The sequence below is a fragment of the Rattus norvegicus genome, chromosome X, assembly GCF_021556685.1.
Source record: "Rattus norvegicus strain SHRSP/BbbUtx chromosome X, alternate assembly SHRSP_T2T, whole genome shotgun sequence".
Lineage (NCBI taxonomy): Eukaryota > Metazoa > Chordata > Mammalia > Rodentia > Muridae > Rattus > Rattus norvegicus.
Genome location: NC_141554.1, coordinates 143,958,209 through 143,980,357, shown reverse-complemented (window position 1 = coordinate 143,980,357; position 22,149 = coordinate 143,958,209). Strand labels below are relative to the sequence as shown.

General features: G+C 40.9%; 1 protein-coding gene across 23 annotated transcripts in view; it reads left to right on the top strand.

Moving 5' to 3' along the window:
- Arhgef6 (Rac/Cdc42 guanine nucleotide exchange factor 6) overlaps positions 1-17,090 on the top strand; it is a 118,861-nt gene extending 101,771 nt beyond the window's left edge. For 5 of the 23 annotated variants that reach the window (XM_087600356.1, XM_087600365.1, XM_087600367.1 and 2 more), the window contains 9 exons: positions 3,005-3,091; positions 3,850-3,928; positions 4,758-4,903; positions 5,996-6,121; positions 8,835-8,928; positions 10,256-10,333; positions 12,359-12,458; positions 13,631-13,685; positions 14,916-17,090. In XM_087600356.1, the coding sequence (XP_087456482.1) occupies positions 3,005-3,091; positions 3,850-3,928; positions 4,758-4,903; positions 5,996-6,121; positions 8,835-8,928; positions 10,256-10,333; positions 12,359-12,458; positions 13,631-13,685; positions 14,916-15,056 (906 nt within the window). In that variant the 3' untranslated portion in view covers positions 15,057-17,090. 23 annotated transcript variants of the gene reach the window in all.
- The last annotated feature ends 5,059 nt before the right edge of the window (positions 17,091-22,149 follow it).

Sequence of the window (22,149 nt, the reverse complement as noted above, 5' to 3'; positions counted from 1 at the left end):
TGGTTTTGGCTCCTTTGTCAAAAATCAAGTGCCCATAGGTGTGTGGGTTCATTTCTGGGTCTTCAATTCTGTTCCATTGGTCTATCTGTCTGTCTCTGTACCAATACCATGCAGTTTTTATCACTATTGCTCTGTAATACTGCTTGAGTTCAGGGATAGTGATTCCCCCTGAAATCCTTTTATTGTTGAGGATAGTTTTAGCTATCCTGGGTTTTTTGTTATTCCAGATGAATTTGCAAATTGTTCTGTCTAACTCTTTGAAGAATTGGATTGGTATTTTGATGGGGATTGCATTGAATCTGTAGATTGCTTTTGGTAAAATGGCCATTTTTACTATATTAATCCTGCCAATCCATGAGCATGGAAGATCTTTCCATCTTCTGAGGTCTTCTTCAATTTCTTTCTTCAGAGTCTTGAAGTTCTTATACAGATCTTTCACTTGTTTGGTTAAAGTCACACAAAGATATTTTATATTATTTGGGACTATTGTGAAAGGTGTCATTTCCCTAATTTCTTTCTCAGCCTGTTTATCCTTTGAGTAGAGGAAGGTTACTGATTTATTTGGGTTAATTTTATACCCCGACACTTTGGTGAAATTGTTTATCAGGTTAAGTAGTTCTCAGGTGGAACTTTTGGGGTCACTTAAGTACACTTTCTTTTTTTTTTCTTAAGACCCTAAGTATCTATGCAGAGCTGTCCTGTCAGCAACTGTTAATGTGCTATGGAAATGTAGGTGAGAGGTCAGTGTGAGAAAGATTTAAATGTCTGTGACAGATGTACCTTTCTATGAAGTACATATCCAAAGAGAAGCATGGCGGTTGAAGACAGATTATTTCTTTTAGGAAGAGGCCAGGGTAGGGGACAAAGGTTGATCATGTCACCTGGTCTGATTTATTGGGTGTTAGAGTTGTCTCCCTTTTCCATAACACCTTCCTATACCCTCTGACATGCTTGTGGCAGAGATTCATTACTACAGGTTAATAAGCAATCTCATTGAAAATGCAGACACCCTGGGGAAGGTTAAAGCCGTGAGGGTAACTATTAGTCATTCACATCATTGGGATAAAATCCTTGGTTGAAAGGAGGAGGAACCATTGTGGGCCTGGGTGCAAGACGCAAATAGGAAAATAGAAAAGAATTGGGGGTTATAGCATCATTGAAATTCCTGGAGGGACACTTGAAAGTGGCCAGCATGCAGAATGCTATGGACGGTTCAGAGGTCAAGGAATGTGAGGACCGAAAAGAATCCATTGGATTTTGCTAGAAGGCAGTTATTGATGACTTTGAGAAAACAGTGAGAGAGTGCAGTTAGGGAGGGATCAATGGAGAGAAAATGAAGGCAGGGAGTAATTTGGCAATAAAATATCAAGAAATGAGATATTCTAAGTGAGGAACCACATGGGGTGAGCTAGGTCCTTAAGAAAGGGATAAGCATATGTTAAAGGCAAAAGAGGAGGACCTAGGAAAACAGGAGAGGCTGCTGAAGAAGGGCAATGTTTGTGGATGGAAAACTAGGCAAGAGAAAGATCTGAGAGAATAATGGTTGCTCCAACAGTTAGCTCTGAAGCTTTCCTCAAGTGGAGAGGAGAATGAGGACACAGCCATGAGGATAATTGTGTGAAATGGAATTTTCATGTCTACCAATTGTGACTCTGTTAAGGGGATCAGAGCAGCTCTCAAGTGTTAAGTTTACTTTGGTGCAATCAAAAAATGTAGTTGACAAATAATGCATTATATCTTAAGAGGTAGAAGACAGGATTTCCTTGCATTTAAAAGCAGTTTATAAACCTATGTATGTATGTGTGTGTGTGTGTATGTATGTATGTATGTATGTATGTATCTATCTATCTATCTATCTATCTATCTATCTATTCATTGTGTGTGCACATTTGTGTGCCAAAGCACTCATTTGACGGTCAGTAGACAACTGGTAGGAGAAGAAACCTGGTAGGAGTTGGTTCTCTTCTCTACCACATGGTCCTGGGCATCAAACTCAGCTCTTCAGGTCATCTATCAGATTCTCTTAGCAGACAAGTCTTTACCCAGCACGCCATCTTGCTGGCCCTCTAAAGAATTTTGTATGTATTCATCATGAAGAAATGATGAAAGTTTAAGATAATAGATATGTTAATAACTTGGATTTGGTCATTATACAATGTGTACAAAAATGGAAATGCAATATTATTTCTTATAAATGCATACAAATATCTTATGTACCAATCCAAATACTCATGGAGTTGGGTTGGGGGTGAATAGTCAGTAGAATGTAGTATGCATGAGGCCTTGGGTTAGATTTCCATTATCATTCACGAGACCAAATAATCCAGACCATTTTTTAAATGTAAAATTTGTCTTGCATGCTGTATAGAAATTATCTCTTTTGATGTGTATGTGTGTAGGATTTGTCCATATATGTTCATTTGCATAGAGACAATAAATGTCTTCCTCTGTTACACTCCAATTTTGTTTCTCATTGAATCTGTAGCTTACTGATTTTGTCTAGACTGGCTAGCCAGCGAGCTCCTTAGGTCTAATTGCCTACGACCCTGCACCATTCAGCATTTTGATAATAGATGTTTGATGCTATTCTCGGCATCTACATGGTTGCTAGCAATCCTAACCTAGGTCCTTATGCTTGAACAACATTAGACATAATTCAATAACTGTGACTATTAACAGATCATAAATTTCTTAGCTGTTGAAAGTTGTTACTATTCAACGCAAGGTTATATTTTAGTTTCGTGACCCTTGAGAGACTTACTTTGTGTCCAGGACTAGCATGTCATACTGGTGTATAATCTGTATGGGTTCTTATACGCATGCACCCAGGGACTAATATATACACCTATTTGGTGCTCTTGAGTTGGATGTCCTTTGACAACTCATTGCTGATACTCAGGTTGATGATTATGTCAGCTCTGGTTTTCAAAGGAGGGATTTCAGATGGTCTTAATAAAAGCAGTCTAATTTCTGTTCCCCTTTCATGATTTTTATTTTACTTCAGGAAAAAGAGGAACGATATTTTCTGCTCTTTTCAAGTGTCTTGATCATGTTGTCTGCAAGTCCGCGGATGAGTGGCTTTATGTATCAGGTGAGTAGATCTATATCCAATAAATTATCAAAGGCCAGATGAGAACAGGATTCTGCTCAGATGTGATATATGCACCATGCCATTAGAAGCTCAGGCCTCCAAAAGCAGAATGTTTTGACCCTTCATCATAGGGAAACAGCTTGTAAGAACAGATGGTCTTGAGATCAAAAACCTTTGTATTAGTATAATCCTGCTCTGACTATCTGCTGTTCTACTCATGAGCTAGGTCCCCAGTTGTATAAATAGAAAGCTAAGTCTACAATTGGATAATTTACCAGGAAGAGTTTCAGACTCATATTACAACTGAGAAATACAAAGCTGGCATTTGATCCTGTGACTGTAATATTGCCGCCATGTTACATGATTTGGGTTTGTAACATGGCAGTCCTTAAATGTTTTAGGGAATGACACCTCCCTTAGTCTGTTCCCAGAATGTAGTACATTATGCTACGAATCTCTGTTATTAGTGATCAGAGCCACTACTCCCTTTCATAAAATGTGAACCTTCGATTTTTAATTCATATGAAAATAAGTTAGAAAGTCAACTGTTTTGTAAATCATGAGCTTAGGATTTAAGGTGTATTAGCCAAAGACACATTTCTCCCTTGCTTTCTTATCTGATTAAAATGTAGACTAGGGGAGCCTTATATATTGACATATTGAAATATGTCTTACCATTTGATTCCTGAATGGATCAAAAGTCAGAGAGAAATGTGTACAGTCATAGAATTAATAGGAGGAGTTTTTTTTTCTGCTAGGGAAAGGTACCAATAGCAGGGATGGTCGTGACCAGATTGGATGAAATTGAAGGAAATGACTGTACATTCGAAATCACCGGTGGGTAATTTTTTTTCCTTTTCATGTAGCTACTTCAAATGCTTTTTGGAGTAAAGTGGAGTTTAAACAAATAAGTGCTATTATTTTCCCCTATGTAGTTCATCAGCAGGTTTGGATGGGGTATGGCAAAGCCCATTCCATTGCCCAGAATAACTAGAGAAAACCCATAAAAACGCAAAGGCTCCTGGTCATTTAATAGCCCCAGCTTGGCCATTACTTTCCATCTTCTCTTGCTTAAGAGCTCCTTGTAAGAGCAGAGAATAACAAGACATGGACTTTCTCCTTCTCTTTCATATGTTCCGTGGTATCCAAGAAGCCAAAGGGACACAGCCTTCTAGCCAATCTTATGGCCAACCTATAAACCCGTAAGGCTTGCTTGTGTTCTAAGAAGCCAAGCAACTTTCTATACAAATTGAGCAAAATGCCCAGCCTTCATAATTCTTCTTGACATTGTCCCTTTTGCCAGGCCTCTGGGATTGACCTGCAGTGGCTGTACTTCTAGATGGATATCAGAGACAGGGCTAATATCCCCAGCCTTATCAAAACCTGTACTTACCAATAAGGAGCCTAAGATTTGGCACTTGCGTAAAGATTTTTCAGTTGGTTTCAATTACATGTTTTTTTTCTTTTTTCATCTTGGACAACGGGCAAAACAGCATAGTATTCTTAGAATAAACTGGGCTGGACAGCAAGTCAGTACATGTGAGGCTTCAGATTGCTGATGTGTTTATTATTTAGTATTTTAGTATGTCTAAAATTCTGCAAAGTACGTTTGTGAGACGGATCCTTGCCTTTTGTTCCTAAATGCTCACAATTTTTGGTGATATAGGTAGCACGGTAGAGAGAATTGTGGTCCACTGCAACAATAACCAGGACTTCCAGGAGTGGATGGAGCAGCTGAACAGACTGACCAAAGGACCAGCCTCCTGCAGTTCATTGTCTAAGACCTCCTCATCATCATGTAGTACTCATTCTGTAAGTAGTCTATTGGGATTGTTGAGTATTAGGATTACTATTTGAGTATTAGGATTATCGAAGGTTTCTTGTTTTTTTCCTGTCAGACTTTGCCTACTAAAGATTTCTAAAAATCAGCAGCAAGCATGCCGTTTGACTTTGGGTGATCTCTCTGTGTAGATTCTGAAGTACAGTTAAACTTCACTGATTCTCATTGCTCATCATTGTGAGGGCCACTGAAATTAACAAAACATTTCACTTCGGTGTGTGTGCTTTTGGTCCGCCGTCCTAAAGCACTCCAACTAACTACTAGCCAAGTGTTTCCTACCAAAGGCCCTTACTAAAATGTTTCAATTGTAAATAAGACTTATCTGTTTTATAACTGATATTCTCACAGTAACCATGTGCTATGTCAAAGCAGGGAACTCACTTCCCTGAGTGCTTGGATGACTCCATGTAATCTCAGTCATTGTCTCACATCTATTCAGTAACTTACATAGAAGGAAAGCTTTAGTATTGCCATCCTCTGAGTTCTCGGAAAGCAAGAACTTGTGGAATTGGAATTAGTGAGATATCACTGTACTTGCTGGGGGAAATGGATACTTTCCTCTTTTGTCTGTTAACACTCAAACCTGCAATGCCAACCTTCCTATTTTGGGTGCTTTGTGTGTGTTGTGGTGGCAGAACACAGGCTTTGGGTTCAAGTCTTTGTCTTTGCCAATTACTACCCAGTTACTTTACTTCGCTGAGTCTGTCGTAGTTTAGTCAGATGAAATAATCCATTTACGATTCTAAGTGAGTGCCAAACACATCGCTGAACCTTGAATGGTTTCCATTGTTCCACTTTCCTCCCTTACAGGGGATACACTTTCTACCTTAAATGAAATTGCAGAAAAGAGAGGACAGGATCATTTTGTGCTGTTCCTTAGAGACCCTATAACCTTATGACAGTTTCTACTGTCAGTTTTCCAACTGGACACTTTCACTATTCTGTGTTCCCCGTTTCATGTCTGGCTTCGCTGATCCAATGAAGTTATTGTCACTTTCTCACTGTGTGGTACCAGGTCGGGTTCAGATGGCAGATTGCCAGCATCTCATGAGACATTTTCCCAGTCTTTTAGCTCTACCGGACAGCCCCGAGGACCCTTGGAGCCTCCTCAAATTATAAAACCGTGGAGTTTAAGTTGCCTACGACCTGCACCTCCACTTAGACCATCAGCAGCACTAGGTTATAAAGAGGTAATTTTGCTACGTATGGTGTAAAATGCTTCTGACGAGCTAATTTTGGAGCTTACTGCAAACAGTTCAGTGAGAATCTGCTAGAATTTACAATACGATATATGTCTTGAATTGCTAGATTCAGTGATTGTTTTTTAATTTTTCATTTCCCTGTTCTCCTTATATATACACACATTGATGGAAGTGAACAGTTCAAGTGCACTGCCTGTTTCTTTAGTTTTTTTTTTTCCTTTAACTGTCTCTGTTGTCTCTCTACGAAGAGAGAATGATTCTTTAGATTAACTAACTGTGTACACACTTCTCAAACAAGAAACACCTCATTGGAAGTTGCATTTCTAATCAAACATCCAGTTCTGCATTTTGAAGCATGTTGATCAATGAAGCCCAATCACTAAAACATCATGAGACCAAGGCATGTGTCTTAACCATGAAAGAAGTGTTTGCTGGAGTGGGAAGGATAGAAGAGGATAGTGAGAGAAATGGGTTTTTAGAGATGCTTCTCAGTAGCAACTTCCTGCACAGGGCATTTGGGATCTGCCTTAGTGTGCTACAAAGATGTGCCATGGCCAGCGTGACTGATTGCTCTATAAGTGTAGTCAAGGGACATCAGTCACCGGCTCCCTTAGCAACACAGTGGTTATTACCTTTTCCATCCAGTGAGGTTTCCCCCTTTTACTTATTTCTACTTATTTCATATTTCAGAAAAGATGCTCATTTATTAATAACTACTCTTTAGGTCTTGTTGTATGAAGAGTAAGTTGCTGACAGTTATGAAATGAACCTTGGGATCTGGATGTAAAGACAGTGTGTAATTCTCTGGTGTGCTTTGACATGGGAGACTGCTCAGTTTTGAGTGTATTTTCATTTGAGCAGCCATGCTTTTGCTCCAGTTAATTGTTGCCTCTGTCTCTCAGTGCAAAATAGAACAATATATAGACACTGGGTGATTTTTTTTAACCCATTCAACTGGCGTGATAAGAGACATGATTCTTGAACATACTTTTTTTTTTTTAATGTAACTCTATTTAGAATTCGGGCAGGAAGTAGTCCTGCAGTTTTGCTTTGGAATTGGCCTGCAACCATTTACTTTTCTTTTATTAAATCAAGCGTGCCACTTCATGGTACCTTATTCTCATTTTTAATAAGGGACATTTTGCAACTGTCAATTACTAAATTCATACTAAGGCAAACCCTGAAGGGCAAAGTTGACTTTAATCCTACACATAACTAATCTATTAAAACTAAGGCATGATCACTTTGTTTCTGCTGGGGAAAGAGAATTATTAATATGTTCTTGCTATGTTCTGTCCATTTTGGTGATTTTTCAGCATTTTTAATTCTGTGGAGAACTGGATTCTTTGGACTTTTGCATGAGGGTATCGCATCTGAGACTAATGTGGGAAATGTGGCGGTATTCTTTCTGTGTAATGATAACACTAACATTTCAAATGTTGTTTTAGAACTATTGATAAATGGATGTGGTCATTATAACCATCGACCTCTCACGCTCATCTTCTCTTTCTTTACATATTCATTTTAGAGGATGTCTTATATCTTAAAGGTAAGGGTAGAACAGTGACATCGGAATGTCATTGTGCTGTAACCTTTGGTGAATGAAGCTTTCCTTTATGCTTGTCTTGTCCCTTGCTATAATTGGTGGCTAAAATGTGAAGATGCAATTCTGACATGTAAGTACTTTCCTCAAAAGCAGGCTTGTGTTTGGTCCTTGTAAAATGTCACTTTATATATCATGCCTTTAAAATGCTCATTCTTCCTATGTTTTTAATGCTAGCTTTTCCTCTTATTTTTTCACGTGTGGTTTTAATGTTTGCCTCCTTTTAAGTTTAAGTGGAGTCATTGTGGCTAAGCAAAGGCAATTAAATTCTTTGTTCCCTATATTTTAAAGTACTAGTTATTTCTCTTGTATCAGATAGATAGATAGATAGATAGATAGATAGATAGATAGATAGATAGATAGATAGATAGATAGATAGATTCTGGACAACATAGAATATCAAATCAGTTTATTGAGATTCTAAATGTGACTCTAATTTGTTTACTTGCATATTAACATTGAACAGGGTTTTTAAATATGGTGAAAACAAATTCATCGATTTTCATCTTTACTGTGCACTAAATTTCTAGATATGTCTCCCAAATTTATTTATCAGGAAATCCTTCATGAAATCCTCCTCTCTGAGAAAATAACTGTCTCTCTACCTGAATTTTCCCTTGCACTGATAGGAATTATAGTTTCCTCTGTAGGGCTAATGCTCAGTAAAACGTACTTAAGCAGTTTTAAACTCTTAGAACTTCTAATAGTAGTTGCCTCACTTACTTAATTCCCTTCAAACTATCCACGGTGACTAGAAAGCAAGTTAGGAATGCAGGCGTTCCTCTTCTGAGGTTGAAGTCCCATTACTTCTGCTGCAGATGGTACCCTAAAGGCACTGACCCTCCTGCACAATCTGCATCCTTCTCCATTCTTATTCTTATTCCTGTGGCAACTGAAAGTGGAATGTCACTGCCTGTGCTTTGTTGAACCTCTTTGAGTTTACTAGAGCCCATTTATAGTCTGTGTGATCTAAAGTCTGATTCTTTTCTAACGGATGCTATCGCGATGAGAGATGTGTTCCGATTCATTGTATTTGCTTTATTTTCATTTGTATTTGGGAGAGAATATTAATTCATGGAGAAATTATTACCCTTACAGGAATCTAGTAAGAGCCCCAAAACGATGAAGAAGTTTCTTCACAAAAGAAAGACGGAGAGAAAGACATCCGAGGAAGAATACGTGATTAGGAAAAGTATGTGTCCTGTACTTTTGCAAAGTTATTTATGGGCGAACGAACATGAGAAGTTTTAAAAAGCAGATAATCAGAGCAGTTTGTTCTTGGCATCATCTGTTGGAAAAAATACACAGAAAATTTGGTCACTTCTGAGACTTCTGAATAAGCTGCCTCCTGCTGCACTTCCTGCTGCCTCTGACAGACACCAATCTGTACCGTTTTCATGCGGCAGAACATTTCACCCCACCTGGTTTAGGTCCCCCAATGGTGCCCATTTGCTATGGACATATTTTTCCCTCTAGATTTCTGATGCCTGGAATATTTTTCTGAACAAATAAACCAAATGGACCCGAGGACAGAAATCCTTCTGGAAGTCTAATGCTCAGGGGTGTTCTCAGTTGCCCATGGAGTCAGCCTGCTGACATCAGGAAACAGTGCTCTATTTAGGAGCTGACTACAAAGTCAGCCAGTCAAGAGATATGCCTGTATTTGACTCTAAAATTGGGAACAAGAGAACTTTGGGACATCTATGGAGACATTAGTGATGTAGCAGCACTGCATGTATCAGTTGCAAATATAGTTTAGTTCAATCTTCCCTGTGGGTAGAGACATAGCTCAATTCATAGAGTGTTTGCCTAGCAAGCACAAAGCCCAAAGTTTGATCCCTAGCACCATGGAAACCAGGCATGGTGGCATGGGCCTCTAATCTGTGCTTGGGAGGTAGAGATAGGAGGATCAGAAGTTCAACTTCATCATACATGTTAGATGAATTCCTGGGCTACATGGGATTCTGTCATTATAATATAATATAATATATTAAAATTATATCTTTGCTGAACTTCAAATCCTGAAGCCCCAACCCCACCCTCACCTAAACTTCTTAGTGGAACATTGTCATCTGAGTATTTAAAGACTGAGTTGGGGGTACGAGGAGGGAGAATCAGTGTTATGCTGGGTGGTTGAGAAGATGGGTGTGGTCAACAGAGAAAGGGTCTTAAAGAAGGCAAGTCTTGAAATTTAATTGATAGAACAACTTTGGTGTACTGGATGAGAGTTGGAGACAACACCAAGCTCATTGCCATAATTTTAGCCTTCAAGAAATGATTAATAAAACCCTTACTACTTTAGATTTCTAAACTTCAGAAGCAGCACCCCTTCCCCCGAGTACTGACCCCAGAACTCTCAGGGTTACTCTTGATGTCATTCTTTTGCCTCCTGGGGCTTGAACAAATTTTTGCCTGCCTTTCAGAAACATTGAGAACCTTTGGCAGTGATGGGCACATCATCACTTTGGGTGTCCAGGGTCATATATGTAGCAGAAGTTATTACTGATTAAATTTGACAGGTACTGCTGCCCTGGAAGAGGATGCTCAGATTCTTAAGGTGATTGAAGCTTATTGCACCAGCGCCAGTTTTCAACAAGGTAATGGCTCAATTAGAATTTGCCACACTGCTTTTGCTAATGAATGGGGTTTGCTCATTGGTACTGTCTCTTGGAGGGAAAAAACCTTCAATACAGATTGGGTTTGCAGGGTGTGGAAAGCATGTGACTCAATGCGGAACAGAGGTGCAGGACTGAATCTTTCAGATAAGGTGCTTTAGCTACTGGGTGGTTTGTTTGTGAACTGTTGCTTTTCACCCAGAGAGAAAGAGAGATGCAAGAGGGAAAATGTCGAAGGTGATAGAAATGAGAAAAAAATTTAAAGTCACTCTTTTGATCTACACAGATATCTCCACCAGCACTAGTTAGGAATTAAAGAGCCCAGAGAGTTCCTGTGTCTGCAAACTGATGCTAATCTCGTCTTATAGGCAGAATAGAAAAGGAAGTCAGAATACTATCTCTCATCAGCTATGTGTTGAAGTGAGTGATGCTTCATCAGACTTAGGCTTCAAAGTTGCTCTGAAAATCTGGAAATGTAGCTGCACAGCCGAGACTCTTCACAATGTAGAGAATGTTTCAAGGAGCTCTTAGGTGAGGGCATTTGCTTAAACAGCCTTCACATCATACCCTTGAAAGATAGATGATGCCTTCTGGAAAATCCTTGTGCTTGTCCTAGTCCAGATTATATATTTTGTTTACTTTCATCACAGACTCTATGTCATTACTCACATAGCCCCATTTAGAAAGTTTCTCACATCTGCATAGGAAATGAGTGTCCCCTAATGCTACATAGGAAATGAGTGTCCCCTAATTTTTCACAGCTGCTGACCAGCTGCTTACTTGATATGAGAGGGATTTCTCTCACAGGGTGTTACAAAAGGAAAGCATGTGATGTAGAAATCAATACATTTCACTGTGAGCAGTGACACTGCATCACAGATGCAACCTGGCTGTGGCTTCTGGCATGCTCGGTTCTAATAACAAGTTTTGATGAGCTGGGAGAGGAAAGTGAGAGAAGTTTTCATTGTGAAAGCTAGGGTAGAGATGGGGATGAGGAGACAACCTTCATACCAAATCTGACCCTACCTCACCTCGAACCACTTGTTTCTCTAGTTGTATGTTCTCTCCACTCAGAGGAAAAAGCTCAGACGTGTGATCTTCCCTAAGGAAGACCAGTTTTGTTCCTCTGTCTTACCTTCCCTTGTACATGTGAGAAGTATCTGATGCCCTGCTTGACACTCAGATGTGGCCCTCTAGCTCATCCCAGTCTAATGTCCTGTTTCCCTAGAACTGAAGGCTCTTGGCTTTCTATATACATTCTTTTTATCCATCCATTTATCTTCTGCATACTGATGAAGAGCTATTCTCTGAACATGGAAACACATCTTACCCCTGGGGATGTGCGAGTGGTCAAGTAAAAGCAGTGAATGTGTACTGTGAAGGATGCTGTTCCCGAAACATTGACCTACACAGTGACCTAGACAGACCAAAGGTTACATCCCTGAAGCCAGAGAGAAAGGATCTGGATTGCCAGACTGAAGAGACAGTAGAGACAGTGAAGACAGACACCTGAGTTTTGTTGCTGATATGATAATCTCCCAGCTCCACTGTACCCATCACCAAAATACCTTTAGGCTACTCTGCATTTCCTAGAGGACTGCAGAAGGAACGAGTGCTGCTTCTGAAGCCCTTCCAGCATGTTCTACCCCAGAGCAGTGCTGCTTTCAGCCCAATCTTTACTGAAATTAAAGAATTTTCAATGATCGTGGGATGTGGTGTGTGACTCTTAGTGGCATGCAGTGACGAGCTCTGTGCTCTGGGAAAGGGAAAACAGAAAAGTCTGGGGCTCCTAACAAATCAATTCTCCTTCTTGGAGAATAAATAATGTCATTTGGTCATTTAGAGTCCCCCCCCATTAGAAAAATGTAAAAGTGGCATGCTTGCCCTTTGAGTAAGTACAAGAGCATGAAGGACGTGGCTGCTGTAACTACAATAGAAAGAGACAAAGACCTAGACCAGTCTCTGATAATAACTCCCTACCCCCTCTCTCATGATCATCACTTACAGGTACTCGTAAAGATTCAGTTCCACAAGTACTACTCCCCGAGGAAGAGAAACTCATTATTGAAGAAACTAGAAGTAATGGGCAGACCATCATTGAAGAGAAGTGAGTAGAGAGTATCCCTTTCTTGTCATGTCTGGGGCCTAAAAGTAGTTGTGTCAGGCTCTCTTAGGAGTTCTGTTGTTGTGATACAATACCATAACCATGAACAAGTTGGAGGAGGAAACTGTTTATTTCAGCTTACAACTCTCAGGTCACACTCTGGAACCCTCTTCTGGCCTCCTTGATTACCTCCATTCATATGCACATAAACACATCAATCATAAAAACTAATCTTAACAATCCCCAACTAAAATCCAGATCTGTAAGTTACTTGATTTGAAAAAAATTGAAAAGCAAAGAATGCCCATTAACCAGGGAACTTTATCATAATTTTTAAAAAAATAAAATGTCCTGATTCTCTGTTATGTGAGTTAGCTAAATGAAAAGGGTAATACCATAGCATGGCTATTGTAGCATACATAGGATTTTGTGATATCTTTTATTATATTGTAAGTAATGTTTACTCTTCCTCTAAAACTGCACCAATAAAACCATAGAATGAGACTCTTAAACAGTTGAACTCAGAGGAGCAGTGACTACTAGTAGACTAGTGATTACTAGAGGCTTGGAGGGGGTAGAAGAAATAGGTGATGGTGATGAAAAAAACTATAATGTCCAATTGTATAAGGTGATAGGTAAGTTTTAGTCTAACATGCAGCACAGTGACTATAGTCAATAATATCTTTCATACTTGAAATTTCCTGAGAACATAGACCTCCTGTGTTCTCAATAGACACGCACACACTCCCAAATAGTAACTACAACTACATGTGGTGATGGCTGTGAAAATAACTCTATTTATGGCATAATTTCATAGGACAAACACATTGAAGCATCATGCTGTCTAACTTAAATAGTTTTTAATTTGTCAATTATATCCTCTAATTGAAAAACAATGGTTTTTACCTGTTGTTTCCTGGCCACACAAACTGGACGTGTGAAGAGCAGCAGGTATAGAAGTGAGGCTGTAACATGGTATAGACGTGGGCATGTGTGATGAGAGCTTTGTTCCTATGGAGAGAAAGAACGTGGACCATCCGGAGTAGGGACACTCGTCATTAGGTTGAAACCCCACAGATATTTCCATCTCTGTATTTATAGAGAGTTGTAGGTTGCTTATTTATCAGCACTTCAGTACCCACCATTCATTTATGAATTTTCTCTGTATATTTTAGGAGCCTTGTTGATACTGTCTATGCCTTGAAGGATGAGGTCAAGGAATTGAAGCAGGTAATGCAGTACCAAAAGTTATCTTCTCAGATGACAGACCAGCTCTGTCTTGTTGGCCACTGGGAGGTGGTTTCAGGAGGAGCTCAGGAGCAGGTACTAAGGGAGAGTTAGTATTTTCTTTGCAGTAGCAGGTAGGTTTTATTTCTTTTACCACGTGGCCTTGAATTTCTGAGCCTTTCTATTTATATATATGCAGCAGAGTCCCAAACTTACATATTGCTTTCTTGTTTCTTCACATCTTAAAAAACTGTAAGCAAGCTCAGGTATGGCAGTGCCTGTCTACAATCCTAGCCACTAGGAAGGTTGAGGCAAGGGTATCATGTATTTGCTAGCCTGGTGTAGCAAGACCTTGTCATGAAAACAAAAGAAAAGGAATAATGAAAGAGAGATAAAAGAGGAAGAAAGAAGATAGGAAGGAAAGACAGAAAAGAGAATTGTCTGTGGTGGTTTATAAATTTATGGGTAATGTAGTCCCATGCTCCATGACATACACACACCCTATATGATAAGACTTAGTGTACCTGTAGGAAGGGGACGCACAGTGAGAGGGGAGTTGAGAGCCTTCAGCAGCACTTGTGGAATACTTAGCAAATTCTGGATGAGCCCTGGTTTAGTCGTGAGCTGAGGCCGGCCAGTGAGGCCAGGAGGAGTAGAGGCATTGCAGAGTTGAAACTTATGACATATGATGGCGCAGTGCTGGGATTCGGAGAGAACAGACATTAGAGAAGCTTCTCCCCATGGTTATGTAATGTACTATGGTGGGCAAACTTTCAGCGATGCAGAAGCACTGGAAGAGGTTTCAGGCGATGGGGGAGGTGATACTAAGTTCCCTTTAGAATGGAATCATCTCTCTAGATGGACCTGCCCCTGACATGATCCTGTGGATCTGATACTCATAAGATGAAGTTGGCACTAGAGATATTTGGCAGCCTCTTAGTACACGCTTGTATCAAAAAAAGGGGGGGGGGAATCCTAAATAAAAAAGTGTGGAGCAAGCTGTCTGTGGGGCAGGTTCAGACTGTGGGAACACTTGGATTAAAGTGAAGAGTGTGGGAGGCTGCTTACACATAGGCAGAGAACCAAGAGACAGCCTGCTCTCAGAATATGTAGTCAGAGTGAGGGATGCCATGAAGAGAAGGGGGAGGGGGAGGGGAGGAGGAAGAGGGGGGGGGAAGAACCCCTGAGAAGGGCTGCCTTGGCTCAGTGATTAATAACTCTTTTCCCTTCTAGGAGAATAAAAAAATGAAGCAATGTCTGGAAGAAGAATTGAAGTCGAGGAAGGACCTAGAAAAACTGGTCCGGAAGCTGTTGAAGCAAACCGATGAATGCATTCGCGCTGAATCCAGCAGCAAGACCTCGATTCTTCAGTAACCATCACTGTGCAGGGGAGCACAGTGCCTTCAGCACATGTTAAAATGGCCAGCTGAATGATATAACTGTGCACTTAAGCTTTGTGCTTTGTGGTGTTGGGATTCTTTCTCTCTTCTTCCCTCCTCTCCTACCCCCTCCCCCTCCTCCCACCCCTGCTGTTTGATTCAGTGTTTGTTGCTTGGTTATCAGTTGATTGACACTTGTTTTAACAGGGGAAATAGCCTGAGGTGGTGGTAAAAATGGCCCCGATATTTTGCTCTGCCCAACAGCCCTTAACTACCTAATCTGCTGGAGGCTAAGCTTCTCAGGCTTTGTTTAGAGTAGGTGAAAATGAACACCTTTGCCCAGTGACCCAGCTGCACCTCCCCTGACTGTCATACGGCCCCTTTCAGTACTGTAAAAATTTATTGCCCATGTTGTCTGTTAAGATCAGGAACAGTGTAGTGCCCTTATACCCTTTGTGCTGGTGGCCATTTAAGGTCAGTGTGGTAGGAGCTCCAACTGTCCACACTGGCAGCAAGTCTATCAGCAAATTGCTTCAGGCAGTCCCCCCTCAGCAGGGCAGAGCCGTTTGATGGAGCAGATATCCCTAGTGTAGTGTAGCTTTACAGCCCAACCTTCTGCCTCTTCGTACGTTTTCTACCTCCCCCCAACCCTGTGCTTTTAGCCAGCCATAAAAAGTGCGGTGTAAATGATCATGGATTTGCTTTGTTTATTTCGTCAAACAGTTACTATAAGCAGTGACTTCACTTTGAATATTCTAATGACAACCTTTTCACCTTTCTGAACAACCTGGGTGAGAAGATATTGTGCCCTAATACACACCTTCCATCCCATCTTACCAAGTTCTGGTTTCTGCTGTGAGAAGACTCATCATGGGCCCCTACTATGATGAGACAGATTATACACCCAGTAAAAGGGCCCCTCCTAGCTGACCAGGTTGTCAGTGAAGCTGATTGTTTGAAACTGGTTTGCTCAAGTTGTTTATAATGTCCAACCATTGACTTTGTAAGTAGTCCAGGAAAGTGACCTGTGGAAAAAGCAGATTTTGAAGAGAGCCCAGAACACTGTATACCTAAATTCAACACAAGTCAAAATAGGCCGAGGATGGAGGAGCAGAGCTCTTGCCTACCTCCTTAGATGACAGGACACCTTGGCCAGATGGCAGAGTCACTAGAAAGAGATGCGGAACGCCAACCAAACACTTACACGTACATTTGATTGGGGCCTGTAAGTGCTGCTTCAAAACCAAACTCAAGACCTAAAAGTTTGTTGAGGAGCTCTTTTTCTTTGTGGTATGGAGGCTCTCACAGTTTCCATTATTCCATGGGTACAGTGCTATTGTCTCATGTTACATGGTCAACATTCTAGCACCCACAGGATATGGAATATTCCTGAAGTCCAACATCAGACAATCGCACACAGCCATCTTTGTCAGCTTAGAGGGTAAAGGTTTATAAGAGTGGCTGTCCCAATTCTAAGCCCAGAGATTTCTATGAGACATCTTTCATGTAAAAGTATTTTACAAAAGGAATAACAGCAACAACCCATATGTTCACATGTGTCCTGTCTGTGCTTAGTCAACAGTTTGCAATCAGTATGCAAATTTTGTCCATAGGAAAAACACTTTTGTGGTCGACAAATAATTTTGTTCGTCGATTAAGACATTGAAAGGTCATAAAGGATGTGTACATACGCATGCTTGGGGACTTTGCCCTTCCAAGGAGAGCCCTTGGTACTCTGGATAATGAAACTTGTGCAGTGGGCTGCCCATGCTTACAGACTAAATAATATAAAGGAAATGAAGCCATGTTAGCCCCAAAGTCATGTCTCCATAGTTGTGTTGTTTACAATACTCTCTAAATGGGTTCCCCTTACTCTAATTACACTGCTGCCCTTAGGGGTCTTTCAGTTTCCCTTCTGTTATGTCCCTTCTTATAGGAGCTCAGATTTTTCTAAACTTGTTTTTATTTTAAAGACTTTTAAAATGAACATTTTCAATAAACAAGAATAAACAGTGCTTTATAAATAAAAGTTTTGTTTTGTTTTTTCTTGCTGACTGATGATAAAGAAAGCTGGCTGTTCTTTAAATGTCATTTTATTTTCAGCTGACAAATATGAATTGTTGGTGACAATGGCGTGAGCTTTCATTCCATGCACACATCATGGTAGCCATGGTCATAGGCTAATTTTAACATATCACGTATTGCCACAACTACTATATCTGTAGTGAGAACTTTGAAAATCTTTGCTTTTAACTTTGTTGAAATAGACAAAAATATTAACTATAGTCACTGTATTATACACATACAAAGTCTTCCTATTTTACTGAAACTTTGTCTACTTTGATCAAAATATTACCTTCTCTCTTTCCCCACTTATGTCCCGATTAACTCCTAGTTCCCCTTCCACGTCTATGAGTTTCTGTTTTTATATTCCGCATGTGAGGAATGAAGGAGAGCATGCAGCATTTATCTTTCTCTGCCTGCCTTATTTCACCCAGCACAATGCCCTCCAGGCCCATTGATGCTGTTACAAATTACTTTCTTCTTTTTAAAAGCTGAGTAGCATTCCATTATTTAGATACCATAATTTTATCCCTCTATTTATTCACAGATTCTGACTATAATTCCATCAACTATATATCTTTCTATGTATATATGTATATATCCATCTGTCTTCTATGATCTTTCTATGTATGTATTTTTCTATTATCTATCTATCATCTATCTATCTATCTATCTATCTATCTATCTATCTATCTATCTATCTATCAGCAAGGTCTCACAGTGTAGCTATGGCTAGCCTGAAACTCACTGTGCATACCAGTCCAGACTTCAACTCACAGAGACCTGCCTGCCTCTAGCTCTCCAGTGCTGGGATCAAAGTGTGCTCATCACCATGACCAGCTTTAGGTTATTTTAGACCTTGAGGAACTGCCTTATATTTCAATGAGCATGGGTGTAAAGATAGCTCCGATTGTGTTTCTTTTAGAAATACTGAGAAGTAGGTTGAGGTTGGAAATTTTAGCTAGTCCACTCGCATCAGCCTTCCCCAAACCTACCTTTTCCACTTAAGGTTCTATTTCATAGCGTGATCATACTCTGCAATGTAGTGAGCAAATGTCACCCACTGGTGACATAGATCTTTCCTTAACTGCACTATCTTTCATCTTCTGACTTCAACTTACAAACTACTTGAACTGCATCTCACAATTTTCCTTCCAACATCAGGAGAGATACATTCCTTGTCCTATGCCAGTGCTCCTCCATATTTGTACTTTACAAGAGTTTGTCAATCTGTGATATTTTCAACTGGGACCTCTGGTATCCGCAGGTAGGATGAAAACTACATGAGCTGTGAACTGGGGGAGATAACTCAGTTGGTGAAGTGCTTGCCATGAAAGCAGGGGGATCTATAGTACATCATCAGAATACATGTCAAAATAGTGCTGTGGTGGCTTGCACCTACAGTCCCAGAACTGAAATGGCAAAGACAAGTAGGTTCCTGGGACTTGCTGGCCCTCCAGCCTTGCCTGCTCATCAGTTTCTAGGCTAGGGAGAGACCCTATCACAAAGACCAAGGGGCAACTGGTGAGATGGCTGAGTGAAGGTGCTTGCCTGAAGGCTTGATAGCTTGAGTTAAATCCCTAGAACAGTCATAAAGGTGGAAGAAGGCAACGACCTCCACAAAGCTGTCTTCAGTTGTCTCCCCACATGGGATGCTGTGTGTGCATTGCCCCACCTCTCATAAACCTGTTATAATAGTAAAATGAAGTCCCCAAATCCAAAAGATAGATGACTCCGGTGCAACAAGACCTGATGTTGACCTATGCCTTTTACATGCCTATTCTCTCATATGGAGACACACACACCTCGGCTCTCCCCCCCCCCACACACACACACGCATACACAGAGACAGACGGAGACAGAGAGAAGGAATTATTTGAGCTAGATACTGTCTATTCCTATCCCCGTGATTCCCCTGAAAACGTCAAAGCAAACATACATTTTCCTAAGTTGCAGCAAGGGTTCTGGATACAATGAGGGTTCAAATTTATGCCAATATTTGGGGTGGAGTGGGGAGCATTAATTTACACAGTCTGACTTCCTCTGGTGGCCTGTGGGACTTTCCCAACATATTGTGGCAACTGGAGTCTACATTGCAGTGTCTCTGCTCAAGCTTTGTGGCTGACACTGTAGCAGTAGCAGCACCAGGCTGTAGTCACAGCAGCAGTTGCCTAACATTTGGGTCACAACTTCCACGGAATGATTTTGAAGCCGTTAATTCACCAGAATCCCACTGCCTTTCGCTTCTTAGTCCCTGTGTTTTTGTTGATACTAAATTAACTTTCTGACTGATCTACCTTACTGATTCTTTCTTGCTTTGAACAGTTAAATTTAACTCCATCATACTAGCACTATATTAAATAGTTCACATATTTAGGTTTCTGCAAACCCTGAGCAACACTGTCAGGTGTTGCTCTCCACTTTACATGGGAATAAAAGCATGAGATATTGAATTATGTGGTACTTCATAGTGGAGGTGGGATTTGAACCTATATTCTGGTCTACCTCTTATATACCACATCCTTCTTCTGACTTTTGTACCCATGAAACGCTGCTTCTACACAAGCTGTCAACCCTTGAGAAATCCTCAAGAAGCTCTGTGTGGTGTTTATTGTTGCTTTTGTTTGTTTGTCTGAGACAGGGTCCTGTGTACTCTGGGCTGGCCTCAGATATACCACATAACCCAGGATGACCTTGAACTTCTATTTCTCCTGCCATTGCTTCTGATTTCTTGGATTACACACACATGCATTACCATCAAGGTATTATGAGGTACTGAGTATTAAACCCAGGGCCTCATGCATGATATGCAAGCACTATGATTTGAACTGCATCTCTAGTCTAGCAGTGAACACTTGCCAAATCTAGAGAATTGCTTTTCAATGGCTTCTCTGTTGTATTCAAATGCTATTCTTTGCTGCTGCAGTGGTCTTTCGTTTGTTCGTTTTGAAGGTATCTCACTGTGTAGTTCAAACTGGTCTGAATAAGTCGGGTATATCTTAAGCTGCTCTTGAACTCGTTGGTTTTCTGCCTTCCCAGTGCTAGAGTTACAGATTTGCAGATGTGCAGGGCTGCACATGGCCTTTTGTGCTCTTTCTCTCTCTCCTCCCCTTTCTCCTCCTCCCCCCTCCATTTCCTCTCCCTCCCTCACAGAAGTCTGTCTTTCTCCTACTGTCTTCTTCCCTCTTTGTATTTTTTTTTTTTTTTTGCTTTCACTTCACTCCACACTCGGTGCTTTCTTCCTTCCAATTTACAGGTCAGGGCTATCAGGATGTCTGGGCGGCTAAATAAGATTTTTGAATATCAAAAGTTTCAACTACTTTAGGATGCCCCCTTCCCTCACCCAACTGCAGTGCAGAACAAACCACTGTTCTGGGATCCACTGTGTGCTTCATTTGATGATGAGCCTCAGAGCAGTCTACTGGGACTTTCTGCTGACCCTCACCAAAGTCATCAACTGTGCAAAAAAAATAATATGCTCATAATGAGAATTGGAAGCAGGAAGATCATCATGGATTCAAACCCTTCAAGGAACACATAGGTCTAGGCCAACCTGTGCCCTGTCAAAAAAAATGCCAACTTTTCAGACGTGGACACTGACCAACAGGTTAAACAATTTGTCCGTGGTTATAAAACAGATAAATTGTGAAGCCTGGACTAAATTCTATCTGACTAGCTCCAGAGCTAACCACTATACTACAAGAGGATCAGAACAGCAATCATACTCAGTTCCAAGTTCTCTCTTCAAAGAGAGAGAAGCTCTCCACACAGGGGCTCTGGTCCTGTGGCAATGATTGAATACACCACAAAATGCATTCCCACTGGAAGCCCAGGAGTGTACTCCTGCTTCTGTTTAAGTGGGGTGCTTCTGTTCTGAAAGCATGGCACAGTGCACATTTGCATTTTGTGGTTCCTTACTTCCTATTAAATAGCAAGGACTGCAATATTTTATACCGCGTGCATTTTCTGTGTGTTTAGAAACAAAACAAAAATGAGTGTGTATTTCAATTCCTTCTCCCCTACCTTCCCATGGAATGTAGAAGTAGCAGGGTTATGAAGTTGGCACTATGGGTTAGGGGCTGTGGCTCAGCTAGCAGACAGTTTTCTTAGCATGCACAGAGCCTTGGATTTAATCCCCTAATACTGAAGAAAGCAGGCACGGTGACATAGACATAATTCCAGAACCTGGGAGTGGGAGGCGAGAGGATCCTTGGTCAAGGTAGGTTACTTCTTTAGTCAGTGGGGTAGAGGGAGGTAGCAATCAGTGGAGTAAGCAACAGTGGAAGAGGATGGCATGTGGGCAGCAAGATCCAAAGTCTTATCTACATGCACTAGATCTAAGAGCCAGAATCCACTGCTCAGAGGTAGAGGACTTCTTGGGGACAGATAAAAACCCAAACTATTCCCCGAGTGACCCACTCCTGCTATCCCAGGAGGATGAGAATTGGAGGCAAGAAGATCATCATGGATTCGAGCCCTGCAAAGAACATGTAGGGCAGCCTGGGCCCTGTCCAGAAAAATACCAAAATAAACAAATCAAACTCCAAACAACCCCTACCTCAAAAGTATTTGTATCAGTAACTTGAAAGTGGTTATTAAAACCAGGGCTCTTGCAGAGAGATCCTATGGGTAGAAGGAGATGGTGAAGAGCTGCACTTTTGAACGAGCAAAGGGAGCTTCTGAGGAAACAAGGTGAGAGACTGGGGGGCCTTGTCTGCTTAGAAAGGTCTGGGATGGAGCTGTGGGAAGCGGCTCTAGAGGGCAGTAGAGATTCTAGAAGAGGACGTAGACTAGAAAATGCAGCGTTTTATATCAATTATAGTCTGTTTACAATCATTTAACTAATTAATTAATTTAAAGACGTTCAGTATACAGGCCTGCTTAGCCTGGATCTCACTAGGTAAAACAAGCTGGTCTTGAATTTGCTACAGTTCCCCTTCATCTCTCCGAAAGTATGTTGGTATCTTGGGTGTACCCCACCACACACAGCTGAATACAGCTGTTTTGAACAAACTCCTTACTAA